Source organism: Aotus nancymaae, unplaced genomic scaffold, assembly GCF_030222135.1.
Source record: "Aotus nancymaae isolate 86718 unplaced genomic scaffold, 86718_ANA_hifiasm-v0.15.2.pri h1tg000018l, whole genome shotgun sequence".
Lineage (NCBI taxonomy): Eukaryota > Metazoa > Chordata > Mammalia > Primates > Aotidae > Aotus > Aotus nancymaae.
In genome coordinates, this window is record NW_026988430.1 from 8,567,025 (window position 1) to 8,579,486 (window position 12,462).

General features: G+C 47.8%; 1 protein-coding gene across 4 annotated transcripts in view; it reads right to left on the reverse strand.

The window, feature by feature from the left end:
• The window catches only part of SHMT1 (serine hydroxymethyltransferase 1), a 41,455-nt gene that overhangs the window by 7,099 nt on the left and 21,894 nt on the right, over window positions 1-12,462 (reverse strand). For all 4 annotated transcript variants that reach the window (XM_012438772.3, XM_021674773.2, XM_012438775.3 and 1 more), the window contains 3 exons: window positions 5,535-5,616; window positions 4,843-5,055; window positions 1,969-2,085 (listed from right to left, as the gene is read on the reverse strand). In XM_012438772.3, coding sequence (XP_012294195.1) covers window positions 1,969-2,085; window positions 4,843-5,055; window positions 5,535-5,616 — 412 coding nt within the window. The remainder of the gene's footprint in view (window positions 1-1,968; window positions 2,086-4,842; window positions 5,056-5,534; window positions 5,617-12,462) is intronic.

The following is a 12,462-nucleotide window of genomic DNA, read 5'->3' on the forward strand; positions in this document are numbered from 1 at the left end:
CTGGAGTGCAATGGCGTGATCTCGGCTCACCGCAACCTCCACCTCCTGGGTTCAGGCAATTCTCCTGCCTCAGCCTCCTGAGTAGCTGGGATTACAGGCACGCGCGACCATGCCCAGCTAATTTTTTGTATTTTTAGTAGAGATGGGGTTTCACCATGTTGACCAGGGTGGTCTCGATCTCTTGACCTCGTGATCCACCCGCCTTGGCCTCCCAAAGTGCTGGGATTACAGGCGTGAGCCACCGCGCCCGGCCCCAGGCTGGTCTCCAACTGGCCTCACGTGATTTGCCTGCCTTGGGCTCCCAAAGTGCTGGAATTACAGGCATGAGCCACAGTGCCCGTCTATGCCTGGCTAATTTTTTATATTTTTAGTAGAGATCAGGTTTCTCCATGTTGGCTGGGCTGGTCTCGAACTCCTGGGCTCAAGTGACCCGCCTGCCTCAGCCTCCCAAAGTGCTGGGCTTAACAGACATGAGCCACCATGCCCAGCCAATATGCTCCTCTCTGAGGAACTGCTGTTGAGGTAACCTTTCCCTGAGCATGGAAGTTCTGTGCTAGCATTACCATAGCAAAGCTGTTAGCAAGATAGATTTGACATCCTTTTTAATCTTGGTGTGTGAAAATGATTACTTGGTAGCCCTAAGAGTTGATGCTCTGATGTCAGATTATGCAGCTCTCTCAGATCAGAGCACAGGTAGTAGGGCAGCCTTCATCCTACCCGCACCGTTCAGACTTATCTGGTACCTCATGTTTAGTCCTGAGGGCTGCTTCAAGGGACACAGAGAATGGAGGACAAGGAGAACCCCTCGGCCTGCATCCCACACAGAGCCTCCAATTAGTACTTGTGAAAACAACCGGAAAGGGCGGCCGGGCGCAGTGGCTCACGCCTATAATCCCAGCACTTTGGGTGGCTGAGGTGGGTGGCTCATGAGGTCAAGAGATCGAGACCATCCTGGCCAACATGGTGAAACCCCATCTCTACTAAACAAAAAATACAAAAATTAGCTGGGTGTGGTGGCGCGTGCCTGTAGTCCCAGCTACTCGGGAGGCTGAGGCAGGAGAATTGCTTGAACCCAGGAGGCAGAGGTTGCAGTGAGCCGAGATCGCGTCACTGCACTCTAGCCTGGCGCCTGGTGACAGAAGGAGATTGAGTCTCAAAACAATAACAACAATAACAACCAGAAAGGGCATCCAGAGCAGCTGGGGATGGGGTGATCTCTGCATTCCAGAGTTGAAGCAGCCGTGGGTGCTGAGTGTGTAGGTGTGACGGGCAAACATGAAAACACACCTGGGACTCCAACTCCTCCCAGCCCCTTATGCCTAATATCTCCCAATCGCTGCTGTCCCCAGGTTCCTCTCTAGAAGTACTTGTGCGTCTCCTGACTGAGAAGCTATACCTTCATCCTGAGCCCCGCAGCAGGAATGAGCTCTACTAATGTCCTTGTCCCACAAATGCAGTGGGACAACTCTGAGTCATCACAAATGTCCTAAGCTACTTGTACAAACAAAAAAAGTACAAGTCAATGAGAACCTGCTGGGCAGTCAATGGAATCTGACTCAGGAGTCACTGACGTGGCACTGGTGCAAGGTGTAAGGGTCAGACACAGGAGCCTCCACCCACACAGGCCAGGTCCATCAAGGGTAAAGGGGCTCATCCTGTAAGGTTTGGACCCCAATCTCTCTCACCTGTCATATTTCTTCCCAAAGAGGGCTCCACATACTTTACAAAACCTGGCCTGACTCACAGTTTTGCCTCCAGGTGCCTGTACGCTTGGAGTGTACGCCATTCCCTCCTGTCCCTACCTTAGGCTAATCTCAACCATGCCCTATTCTTCTGTGTTAGTATCTCCTGGACAGAGACAGTCCTCCAGCTCCTTCCCCAGCATGGAAGTCCTGGCACATGATTTTGGAGGACAGGTGAGATGGGAATTAGGGGCCCCAGGATGAGCAGAAGCAGATGATGTTTTACCAGCAATGGCGTGGTTGTGGGGACCTCCCTGCAGGCCAGGGAACACAGCAGAGTTGATGAGAGACTCCAGGTTGTACAGAATCTCTTTGCCAGTCTTGGGATCCACACTTTGCACTCCTGGAGGAAGAAAAACATCAGAATAGGACCGTATGGGCTGTCCCTGTTTTTTTTTTAGGCTCAAACCCAGACTGGCCTGGGAAGTATCGAGCACAGGCCTGGCCTTTACTCCTGGCATGGAGAACTGGTTTGTAACACAGTGGAACAAAGGGGACCCTTGCGACCTGAGGGCAGACCAGCATCCTTATTCTTTGGAAATGAAGACATCATGGATGACTCTGGCTGGAAAGCTGGTTTCAGTACCTCAGCTGTCCACCTGCCTCCTCTGATGGCATCTCTTCCTAACAACACGACTATAACAAGGCCTTAAAAATGAAAGGACAGAAATTTCCCTTCACTAATGTTGTAACCAAGAATTTGCCCTGGACATACTTCCTTAAAGAAATGTTCATGTGAGGCCAGGCGCGGTGGCTCATGCCTATAATCCCAGCTCTTTGGGAGGCAGAGGTGGGCGGATCACAAGGTCAAGAGAATGAGACCATCCTGGCCAACATGGTGAAACCTCATTTCTACTAAAAATACAAAAATTAGCTGGGTGTGGTGGCACATGCCTGTAGTCCCAGCTACTCAGGAGGCTGAGGCAAAAAGAATCGCTTGAACCACTGGGCACGGTGGCTCACACCTGTAATCCCAGCACTTTGGGAGGCTGAGGCGGGTGGATCACAAGGTCAGGAGACCGAGACCATCCTGGCTAATACGGTGAAACCCTGTCTCTACTAAAAATACAAAAAATTAGCTGGGCATGGTGGCACACACCTGTAGTCCCAGCTATTCGGGAGGCTAAGGCAGGAGAATTGCTTGAACCTGGCAAGTAGAGGTTGCAGTGAGCTGGGATTGCGCCACTGCACTCCAGCCTGGGCGACAGAGTGAGACTTCATCTCAAAAAAAAAAGAAATGTCCATGTGGCCAGGTGCAGCAGCTCACACCTATAATCCCAGCACTTTGGGAAGCTGAGGCAGGTGGATCAGCTGAGGTCAGGAGTTCAAGACCAGCCTGGCAACATGGTGAAACCCCATCTCTACTAAAAATACAAAAATTAACTGGGCATGGTGGTGGGCACCTGTAATTCCAGCTACTTGGGAGGCTGAGGCAGGAGAATTGCTTGAACCTGGGAGGTGGAGGTTGCAGTGAGCCGAGATTGCACCATTGCACTCCAGCCCAGGCGACAAGAGTGAGACTCTGTCTCCAGAAAAAAAAAAAAAAAAAGGAAAAAGAGAAAAAAGAAATGTCCATGTAATCCCAGCACTTTGGGAGGCAGAGGTGAGAGGATCACTTGAACCCAGTAGTTTGAGACCAGCCTGAGCAACAAAGGGAGACCCCAAGTCCACAAAAAAATTTAAAAATTAGCAAGGCATGGTGGCACGCACCTGTGGTCCCAGCTACATGGGGAGGGTGAGGTGGAAGGATTGCTTGTGCCCAGGAAGCTGAAGCTGCAGTGGGCTTTGATTGTACCACTGCACTGTAGCCTGAGTGACAGAGTGAGACCCTGTCCCCAAAAATAAAATTTAAAGCATCCCCAAGATGACTGCGTTGAAGGAGACAATGCTCATCTGGCTACATATGGAGAATAAGGTTCCTTTCTGAGAAAAAGTTAACCATCAATAATAGCTACTATTCAGTAATAATCAGTAACAATTAACATCAATTTAGAGCTTTTAGTGAGCCAAGAACCGCTCTGATCACTTTACATAAATTCATTTAATCCTCAAAACAGCAGTTCAAAGGGACAGGTACTATTATTACAGTCCCCACTCTGGTGAGGAAATGAGGCGCAGAGAGGCTGCACAACTAGCCCAAGGTTACACAGTGAGTGTGTGGCAGAGCCAGTATTTGCTCTGATAGGCTGGCTCCAGAGTCCCTCAGCACTGGGTGAAATGAATCACATCAACACACAGTAGGGGAAAAAACAAATGAAACAAATGTCTCCTGGGCGGGTGGGAATGGCTACCTGCCTCAGAAACATCAGCACAGCTAAAAACGGTCCTCAGAGGAGCAGAGAGGCAACGGGGTGTTGAGAAGCTGTGGGGTCATGTGGCTGTGTCTAGTTCCAGCCAGGGGCTGGGCAAGGAAACCCTGCATCGGGTAAGAGTAATGCAGTCACCAGAGGGCTGGTGTCTCTGCTGATGCAAGATTGGCATGTCAGTTCTCACCACAGGCTAAATGATGACCTGACCACTAACAGGCTCTCCCAGGTATGGAAATTTGAAAATAAGGGAAATGCCTAGGGGCAAATTATAAGGTGATGGAAAGAAAAACCTTCACTAAAATGCTATTCGTGTTTATACATCCATGTCTTCTAGTTTGACTACTGTGAGTCTTTCTCTTTGAGAAGCATGATGGATCACTGTAAGTTCACCAGAATAATGCAGCCTTGTGAGGCCTCCAAGTAGCCCCCAGCCAGCCATGTATCCTCCTTCCATTCAAACGCCTGCCTCTTGAGGGGAAGATTAGTTGAGCAAAAGGACATTGGCAACCAGCACCATCCTAACACATGGTGGTTGCTGATCCCCTTCCTGTGCTCCTAGGACCTGTATGCATAAACATGAAGCAGGAGCTGTGGCTGAGGGCTTCCTTCGGGATCCTTTCTGCAAAGCCTGTCACTCCTCTTTCCTAAGCAGCTCTTTAAGGGACTGAGATCTTAAAATCTTCAAAGGATCCTGGGTCAGAGTTTTTCCCAGCTCCCTCAACTGAATCTGAACCCCCAAAGGAGAAATGTAAACCACGGTACCCGTCTGTACCCAACACTTGGGAGCACACCTTTCCTGTAGAAGATCATGCCAGCTCGGCAGCCTCGCAGGGTCTTGTGAGTGGTGGTGGTCACCACGTGGCAGTGTTCAAATGGGGAGGGCACCACGCCAGCCACCACCAGCCCGCTGATGTGTGCCATGTCCGCCATGAGATACGCCCCATTCTCATCTGCAATCTTGCGCAGGCGGGCATAGTCCAGGTTTCGGGAGTAGCAGCTGGTTCCTGAGACAGGAAAGGTGACACAGCTGCATCAGAGATGTCCATGGGCCAGCTGAGTTGGCTTCACAGAGTGGCCCCTAGATACACGGATCTGAAATCCCAGATTTCTTCCCCTAAAATCTCAGAGCAAAAATGGAGAATGCCCTCAAAAAGCATCTCTGTGTTAAGCAACCACTCTATCTTGACTCTTCAACGTCTTGGTGGTTGAGATGGCTCCAACTACTACTGCCAACCCAGTCAGGGCCTAACATTTCTAGATGCTTCTCTGAGAACAGTCTCAGATCTTAATCCACATAGCACAAAAAGCAGCAAACACACATCTGTATCCTGAAAGAAACTAATCTATGTGGACCCCAGAAACTCAGTTATTCAGGGCAGAAACTAGCAGTGGGCTCAACAGGGTGGGGACATCTTTACATCCTCATTCTGTAAGAGACACCAGGCTACTGGTGAACAAGGTCACTTTCCACGCCACGCGTCACCTGCGATGATCAGCTTCGGGTGGAAGAGGCGGGCATTCTCCTCCAGCTGGTCATAGTTGATGTAGCCAGTGTCTGGGTTCACCTGCGGAATGTCAGGGAGGCAGGTTCAGGCTGCTTCCTCCAGCCGCACCTGCCTCCTTCCTCCCTCTTGAACTCGCTCCACCCGCCATGACAAGAGGAACGATGTCCTAGATGAGGACTTGAGGGTGAGACAGAATACTGATGTGTTTAGCCTGCTCAACCAAGTACAGCTCGCAGATCCAGGAGGCCCCGAGGAGTCCCAGGGTTTTAGTGAGCCCTGCTGCTGGGGCACTACCCCCTGAGAAGGAACCAAAAAGCACTCGCAGAATGAAACAGAAGCAAGAGGACCACACAATGCAGACCGAAACAGTTACCTTCAGGAACAAGGCCAAAATGCCTGCTAATACAACTTCTATTCCAAGTATAATGAGGCAAGAAAAAGAAACAAAAGGTGTAACAATTAGGGAAGAAGAAATTTTAAACCTGACATGACACACAGACAACACAGTGTACCTAGAAAATTAAGATGCTAGGGGTAAACTGTTAAAATAAGCAAATTTAGAAAGGTCCCGGGATACAGCACTGAAAAAACAGTAAGTATATAAAAGCAAGGAAGATAGAAAATGAAATTTAAATAACATTATATTAGCATCAAAAAACCATAAAAAGAAAGACATACCAGACCTCTACACAAAACATCATTGCTTTGTGTTTTTGTTTTTGTTTTTTTTTTTTGAGATGGAGTCTTGCTCTGTCACCTAGGCTGGAGTGCAGAAGTGCAATCTCGGCTCATTGGAACCTCTACCTCCGGGGTTCTCCTGCCTCAGCCTCCCGAGCAGCTGGGACTACTGGCGCTTGCCACCACACCTGGCTAATTTTTGTATTTTTAGTACAGATGGGGTTTCACTATGTTGGCCAGGCTGGTCTCGAACTCCTGACCTTGTGATCCGCCCACCTTGGCCTCCCAAAGTGCTGGGATTACAGGTGTGAGCCACCGTGCCCAGCTGCTTTGTATATTTTGTGTCATAAAATGCCTGACAAAAGGCAGCATGCATTCGTGGAAGGGCAGAGCATCCGGCTTAACAGAAAAGAGCCTAGAAGCAGAAGCACACATGACATAGGTCATCGGATCCATGCCAATGATGATGCCGCAGTGCAGTGGGGAGAGGATGTCCTTTTCAATCAATGGCACTAAGTCAACTGGGCATCCATTTTGACAAAAACGTTATCTGGATGCCCACCTCACCCACATAAAGAAATCAATTCCAGATTCAGCAATCCCACTTCTAAATATATATTCTAAGAACCTGAAATCAGTATGTCAAAGAGACATGTGCACTCCCATGTTCACTGCAGCACTATGCACAATAGCCAAGTTATGGAATAAACCCACGTCCATCAACAGAAGAATGGACAAAGGAAATGTGACACACACACACACACACGTGTATATATACACACACACATATATATACAAATACACACACACATACAATGTCATACTAATCAGCCTGAAAAAAGAAATTCTGTCATTTGCAACAACACGGATGAACTTGGAGGCTAAGTGAAATATGCTAGGCTCAGAAAGACAAATACTGCATGATCTCACTTCTTTTTTTTTTTTTTTTTTTCTTAAGATGGGGTTTCACCATGATGGCCAGGCTGGTCTTGAACTCCCGACCTCAGGTGATCCACCCACCTCGGCCTCCCAAAGTGCTAGGATTACAGGTGTGAGCCACCGTGCCCAGCCTGATCTCACTTCTTTTTTAAGACAGAGTCTCACTCTGTTGCCCAGGCTGGAGTGCACTGGCACACAATCTCGGCTCACTGCAACCTCCACCTGCCGGGCTCAAGTGATTCTCCCACTCAGGGATAGCTGGGACCACAGGCAGTGCCACCACGCCCAGATAATTTTTGTATTTTTTATAGAGACGGGGTTTTACCATGTTGGCCAGGTTGGTCTTGAACTCCTGACCTCAGGTGATTCATCCACCTCAGCCTCCCAAAGTGCTAGAATTACAGGCATGAGCCACTGCACCCAGCAGTTTGATTGTTTTAGATTTCACACAGAAGTGAGATCACACTGCGGGGCGTGGTGGCTCAAGCCTGTAATCTCAGCATTTTGGGAAGCCAAGGTGGGAGGATCACTTGAGTCCAGGAGTTCAAGACCAGCCTGGCCAATATGGTGAAACCCCATTTCTTTTTTTTCTTTTCTTTTCTTTTATTTTTATTTTTATTTTATTTTGAAACCCCATGTCTACTAGGAAAAAAAATACAAAAAATTAGCTGGGCACTTGTAATCCCAGCTACTCAAGAGGCTGAGGCAGAAGAATTGCTTGAACCCGGGAGGCAGAGGTTACAGTGAGCTGAGATTGCACCACTGCACTCCAGCCTGGGTGACAGACTGAGACTCTATCTCAAATAATAATAATAATAATAAAATAAATAAATAAAACAATCAAACTCACAGAAGCAAGAGTAGAATGTGGTTACCAGTCACTGGAGGATGGTGGACAATGGAAACATACTGAGCAAAGGGTACGAAGTTGCAGTTAGGAAGAAAAATAATAAATATTTAAGTAGTGGGATATTAATTGATTCAATAATCCCACACAGTATATATATATCATAATATCACTGTGCATCTAATAATGATATATAATTTGTTAAAAGAAAAAAAAAAAGGTCAGGTGTGGTGGTTCACGCCTGTAATCCCAGCACTTTGGGAGGCCAAGGTGGGCGGATCACCTGAGATCAGGAGTTTGAGATCAGCCTGGCCAACATAGTGAAACCCTGTCTCTACTAAAAATACAAAAAATTAGCTGGTCATGGTGGCATGCACCTGTACTCCAGCTACTCAGGAGGCTGAGGCAGGAGAACTGCTTGAACCTGGAGGGCAGAGGTTGCAGTGAGCTGAGATCGTGCCACTGCACTCCAGCCTGGGCGACAGAGTGAGACTCAGTCTCAGAAAAAAAATCAATTCCAGATAGATTGTAGATCTCAACATAAAATTTAAAATACTTTATTTTTCTTTTTTGGCAACACATATCTTAGGAAGTTCATTTTATTAAACTTCTATTAAAACATATGGGTTAGCCGGGCATGGTGGCTCATGTCTGTAATCCCAGCACTTTGGGAGGCCTAGCGGGGTGGATCACCTGAGGTCAGTAGTTGGAGACCAGCCTGGCCAACATGGTGAAACCCTGCCTCTACTAAAAACACAAAATTAGGCCAGGCACAATGGCTCACATAATCCCAGCACTTTTCGAGGCTGAGGCAGGCAGATCACGAGGTCAGGAGATTGAGATCATCCTGGCTAACACGGTGAAACCCCGTCTCTACTAAAAATACAAAAAATTAGCCAGGCTTGGTGGCATGCACCCTAATTCCAGCTACTCAGGAGGCTAAGGCAGGAGAATCACTTGAACCCGGGAGGTGGAGGTGCAGTGAACTGAGATCCCGCCACTGCACTCCAGCCTAGGTGACAGAGGGAGACTCTGTCTCAAAAAAAAAAAAAAAAAGCACTTACAATCCAACCCAACTACAGAAGCTTCCTGCAAGGTTCGGGAACCAAGACCTCATCTAGAAAGTCAAGCTGAAAGATGACTTGTGATTTTGCTTTCTGTGTTTTGCTTTAAGGGTGTGGTTCTTTCTCAGCCACCTGAACTTGGCAAAGAAACTGTTATCCTGATGACATATCAACAGCTTCCAGGAGTGGCCAACTTGGGAAAAAAACAAAGAAAAAAAAAAAAAAGAAATATCAATAGTTGACCTCCAGTAAAAAATGTACATAATTCACTGGGCACGGTGGCTCATGCCTATAATCCTAGCTCTTAGGGAGGCAGAGGCGGGAGGACAGCTTGAGTACAGGAGTTCAAGACCCACCTGGGCAATACAGCAAGACCCTGTTCTCCACAAAAAGGAAAAAAAAAAGAGATTTTTAAAAAAATGGACATAATTCTAAAAACTTTTGTGTAGCCACAATTACAAAAAAAAAAAAGAAATCTGTGCTGCTTTCTCCCTTTTTAATTTAATGGGTTTTCAAATGTTTGTTTTTCTTTTTTTTTTTCCTTAGTTTCTTTTTTTTTTTTTTTTTGAGACGGAGTCTTGCTCTTGTTGCCCACGCTGGAGTACAATGGCACAATCTCAGCACACTGCAACCTCTGCCTTCTGGGTTCAAGCGATTCTCCTGCCTCAGCCTCTGGAGTAGCTGGGATTACAGGCACCACCACCAAGCCTGGCTAATTTTTTAAATTTTTAGTAGAGATGGGGTTTCGCCATGTTGGCCAGGCTGGTCTCAAACTCCTGACCTTGTGATCCACCTGCCTTGGCCTTCCAAAGTGCTGGGATTACAGGCCTGAGCCACCCCGCCATTATTTTCATTTTTTAATCTTGAAAATGAGACAACAGAACTCCTAGAAGAATTCACGGGCATTTATAATAAACTGCAGATGGGGTGCACAGTGCACAGAGGATAAGGAAGGAGACCCCAGCAGTCACTTAGGACCAGGGACAGGGAGGAATTCTCTAGTCACCGTGGGATGGGCCCAAAACACAAAATAGAAGGTTAGTGTTGCTGTTGCCCTAGCCTGGCCCTGTGTAAGGCTCTTGCCGTGGAGGGGGGCAGGGGCCAAAGGTGGAGACAGGTGGTCTGGGGAAGGCGGAGCAGGGCAGTGGCCCTAGTACACCCCTTGACCTCTGACCCTGCAGCCCGGTGGGGTGGAGGTGAGCTGCCTCTGGCTGCTGGTAGATGCTGATGAGTTCTGCCTCCTCCTCCTGTCCACTGAGGGCAGGACTCAAAGCATCCCCCAGTGGGTGAGCTGCAACTTCTGCTGCCCAAGGTGGCTAGGGTCCCAGGCCCCACCTTTCCATGGCCATCCTGAGGTGAATCCCCTCACTGCACCAACAGGACTGCAGCCTGCACAATGCACATCAAAGACAGGTGGTGGCTGGAGGGAACTGGGCACGGGACCCAGATTCTTTTTTTTTCTGGAGACAAAGTCTCACTCTGTCACCGAGGCTGGAGTGCACTGGTGCAATCTCGGCTCAGGCAACCTCCGCCTCCCAGGTTCAAGTGATTCTCCCAAGTGCTTCTCCTGCCTCAGCCTCCCAAGTAGCTAGGACTACAGGTGTGTGCCACCACACCCAGCTAATTTTTGTATTTTTAGTAGAGTCAGGGTTTCAGCATGTTGGCCATCAAACTCTTGACCTTGAATGATCTGCCCAAGTGCTGGGCCTCCCAAAGTGCTGGTATTACAGGAGTGAGCCACTGCACCGGCTGGGACCCAGCTTATGGATACTCAGAATAGACTCTTCAGGAATAGAGGATACTGGCCTAAAGAGCATGAGGCTACCCAAGCTATCCGCTAAGGGCCTAGAAAAAAGTGAGGAAATTCTCTCTGCCACGGTCTCAATAATGAAAGCAGAGAAACCCACTTTTATGTTCTAAGTCCAAAGGCAAAGTGGTTTTTTTTTTTGAGACTTTTTTTTTTGGCACTAGTAACACCACTTTAATCTGTTTTTAAACACTGTATTCACACTGAAAACTCCCTAAGTATAATTTCTTTCTCTCCACTGCTTCTAAAACAGTTCAAGAAACCTTTTGCTTGCTTTCTGAGTGTCGATTCTTTTCATTAAAATTAGTTTTAGTGTTTTTTCAAGCTAGTTTTTTTTTAAAAAACAGAAAAACACACACACAAACACCTGTAACTTTAGAAATGCTGAGCTTTGGGCTGGGCTCAGTGGCTCACGCCCATAATCCCAGCACTCTGGGACGTCAAGGCGGGCGGATCATCTGAGGTCAGGAGTTCAAGACCAGCCTGGTCAACACAGTGAAACCCTGTCTCTACCAAACATATAAAAACTAGCTGGGCATGGTGGTGGGTGTCTGCAATCCCAGCCACCCGGAAGGCTGGCGCAGGAGAACCACCCCTAACCCCAGGAGCAGGGAGGACGCAGCGAGCTGAGATCGCACCACTGCACTCCAGCCTGGGTCACAGAGTGAAACTCCCTCCCAAAACAAAACAAAAAAAAACAAAAGAAATGCTGAGCTTTTTTTTGAGGCAGTCTCTGTCACCCAGATGGAGTGCAGTGGTGCGATCTTGGCTCACTGCAACCTTCGCCTCCCAGGTTCAAGCAATCTCCTACCTCAGCCTCCCAACTGGCTGGAACTACAGGTATGTGCCACTATGTCCAGCTAGTTTTTAGCAGACAGGGTTTTGCCATGTTGGCCAGGCTGGTCTCGAACTCCTGACCTCAGGTGATCCAATCTGCCTCAGCCTCCCAAAGTGCTGGGATTATAGGCATGAGCCACCCTTCCCAGCCAAGACAAAGTATTTTGTTACTATTGTGACATGTTTCAAAATCTGGCTTCAAGGCTAGCCTTGGCCAATAAGGAGACCTGTGACTACAAACACCTAGGCATTCTGTGAAAAGAAATGACTGCAAAAAAGAGCACTTGTGCAATCACCAGCACTGAGATAAAGGCTGAGTACACACAGAACTATGGACAGCATGCACCTAAGACCATGCAATGCCTGTCAAGCAGAAAGATGTGCTGCTACCTTTTTTCATGGTAACAAACATAAAACTAAGCAGGATTGGCACATTTAATAATAAAAACATGAAAAGATGGTTCCTGGATACTAGAAAGAATCCCCAACACTGAACACTAAAAGAATAAGCAAATTACCTCTCCCATCATCATCTTTATAGATAAATCACCAGGCCTGAATGAGCCTATGCATCTTACATGTATTTTTGACCCAACTGTTTATATAGACAGGGTCCCCTGCAAAACAAATATTTGCCTGGGGCCCTGCACACCCTAGAGGCAGCCCTTGGCACTGGTTCTGACGGTGCTGGTTCTGGTGCTGTGCTAGCAGTGTATCAGGTATGTACAGTGGGG